Source organism: Tribolium madens, unplaced genomic scaffold, assembly GCF_015345945.1.
Source record: "Tribolium madens isolate multiple individuals breed KSU strain unplaced genomic scaffold, Tmad_KSU_1.1 Scaffold_63;HRSCAF=180, whole genome shotgun sequence".
In the NCBI taxonomy this organism is placed as follows: Eukaryota; Metazoa; Arthropoda; class Insecta; order Coleoptera; family Tenebrionidae; genus Tribolium; species Tribolium madens.
In genome coordinates this window covers 1-1,965 of record NW_025401032.1, presented here as the reverse complement: position 1 = coordinate 1,965, position 1,965 = coordinate 1, and the positions used below count along the sequence as shown (strand labels likewise).

Genomic DNA, 1,965 nt, shown 5'->3' with positions numbered 1-1,965 from the left:
ACACTTACAACCTTTGAAAAACCCCGAAAAGTCGCAAGTGGGATTGTGAAAAAGTTGTGGGGGGTCCATGTGGTCAATGGAGTGGTTCTCCTGCCTGACCATGAGAACCCAACTGTCTTCAATGCCTATACGTGGTTCCCCTACAGTGATGGTAACTGTGGTACCAACTTCAGTCAAATTAAATTAATCGACTCTTGTTCTTTTGGTCGGAGTACCAAAGTCAATTGGTACCCCCCTAAAATCCCCAACCGGTTCAATCAATGTACCATCAGAGTACGCATGGTCCAATGGCCACCATTTGTTATAAACATACCAAATGGTTCCCGGAGTGGTCCCCCACGTGGTTCCCGTGGTATTGAAATCAGTCTCCTTGACTTGGTCGCCGAATTTGCAAACGTCCGCATGTTGTACCACCATGACCAAGTACCAGATAATTGGGGCAATGTTTATGATAATGGTACCATCACTGGAAATTTAAAGTATTTGTACCAAGAAATCGACGATATTGCTATTGGTGCTTATGCTAAAAACATGAAACGATCCCTTTTTTTTGACGATGTTTTGTACCACCACTACGAGAAGTTAATTTTTTGTGTTCCATTTAAGACACTTAACTCGAAATTGGAAAGTTTGGCCGGGATTATGGGTTTTGGAGCGTTGGTATTGACCTTTGTTTTTTACCTTATGGTTACCATAATGTCATGGTTGGTGAGTCGTCATGATTACACCCATTATCAAAAAATTGACACGTGTGCCGTTGAAACGTACCAGATTTTACTAGGTTTGTCGGTTAGTTTGCAACCTAGAAGTACCAAAGTTAGGTTTTTCATCGCCATGTTGATTATTTATAGTTTCTATGTGGTTACAGCCTATCAGACGTTACTAGTCAGTGCATTGGCTAATAGTAGTACCAAACAGGAAATCAGTACCATTGACGAAATCCTAGCCCGTGGTTTGGATATTTATGGACTTAAAACAAACACGAGGTACTTTAATAGTGATGGTACTAGTAGTACCACAAGTCGTACCAACGCCGCCATCTTGAAAAACTGGAAAAATTGTCAAAATATGCACAAATGTCTCGATTTAGTGGCATTTAACCGAAATGTTGCCACTTGTACCCCAAAACTTTTCACCGAATTCATTTTAAACAGTAACAAGACCTCAAAAAATGACCCCCTGATTTATTGTTTCGATAATATTATAGTAACATTTCCTCTTACTATCATGACAAGAAAAGGATTGCAATTTTATCACAGAATTAAGACTTTAGTCAACCGAATTCTTGAATCTGGGATTATACAAAAGTGGGAAAGGGATATTTTAAAAACACGATTTACTGGGGTACTCGAAGAGGGGGAAACTAGCAATGAACTTGATTTTGACAGTTTAAAATTGATTTTTTATATCTGGGGGATTGGGTGTTTTTCTGCTTTGATTGCATTTTTTTGTGAAATTGTTTATTGTAGATGGGTTGCAAAACTTGACTCTTGTTTCAAAAAAAATAAAAAACATTAAACTACAAACTGTTTTATTTGTTTTTTACCATATAAACACCTTTAACAAAAAATGTTTTTGGGGGTTTTCTATACGTTGTTTTTTTTTAAATTTTAAAACAAAAAATTTATTTTTACTAAATTTTTTACGGTTTTAGAATTAATGCTTTAACAAAATACGGGTTTTTGTTTTTTTCACAATTATTACACGGTTTGAAGAAAAAAAAAATTGCGTGCTACTAATTACAGCAAATTCATAACAAAATATTGGTAATATATTTATTTTTTTAATTTAGTTGAGTAGTAAAAGTGATAGTTGCTTAGAATTTCTAATTTTTTAATCAAAAAAATCTTATACATTATGCACAACATCAAATAAATCTAATTTTATTTCTTTTTAATTATTGAAATTGACATTTGATTGTCACACACCACTCTTTAACAATGCCTTCAACGATCATAATCTTCT

At 34.8% G+C, this 1,965-nt stretch overlaps 1 protein-coding gene across 1 annotated transcript; it reads left to right on the top strand.

The window, feature by feature from the left end:
- Positions 1 to 54: 54 nt before the first annotated feature.
- On the top strand, positions 55 to 1,344 carry LOC123008377 (the record flags this gene model as incomplete). The annotated part of the gene is made up of 1 exon (XM_044404148.1): positions 55 to 1,344. A coding segment is annotated over one exon (1,290 nt), but the record flags the coding sequence as incomplete, so codon positions are not given.
- Between the last annotated feature and the right edge of the window lie 621 nt (positions 1,345 to 1,965).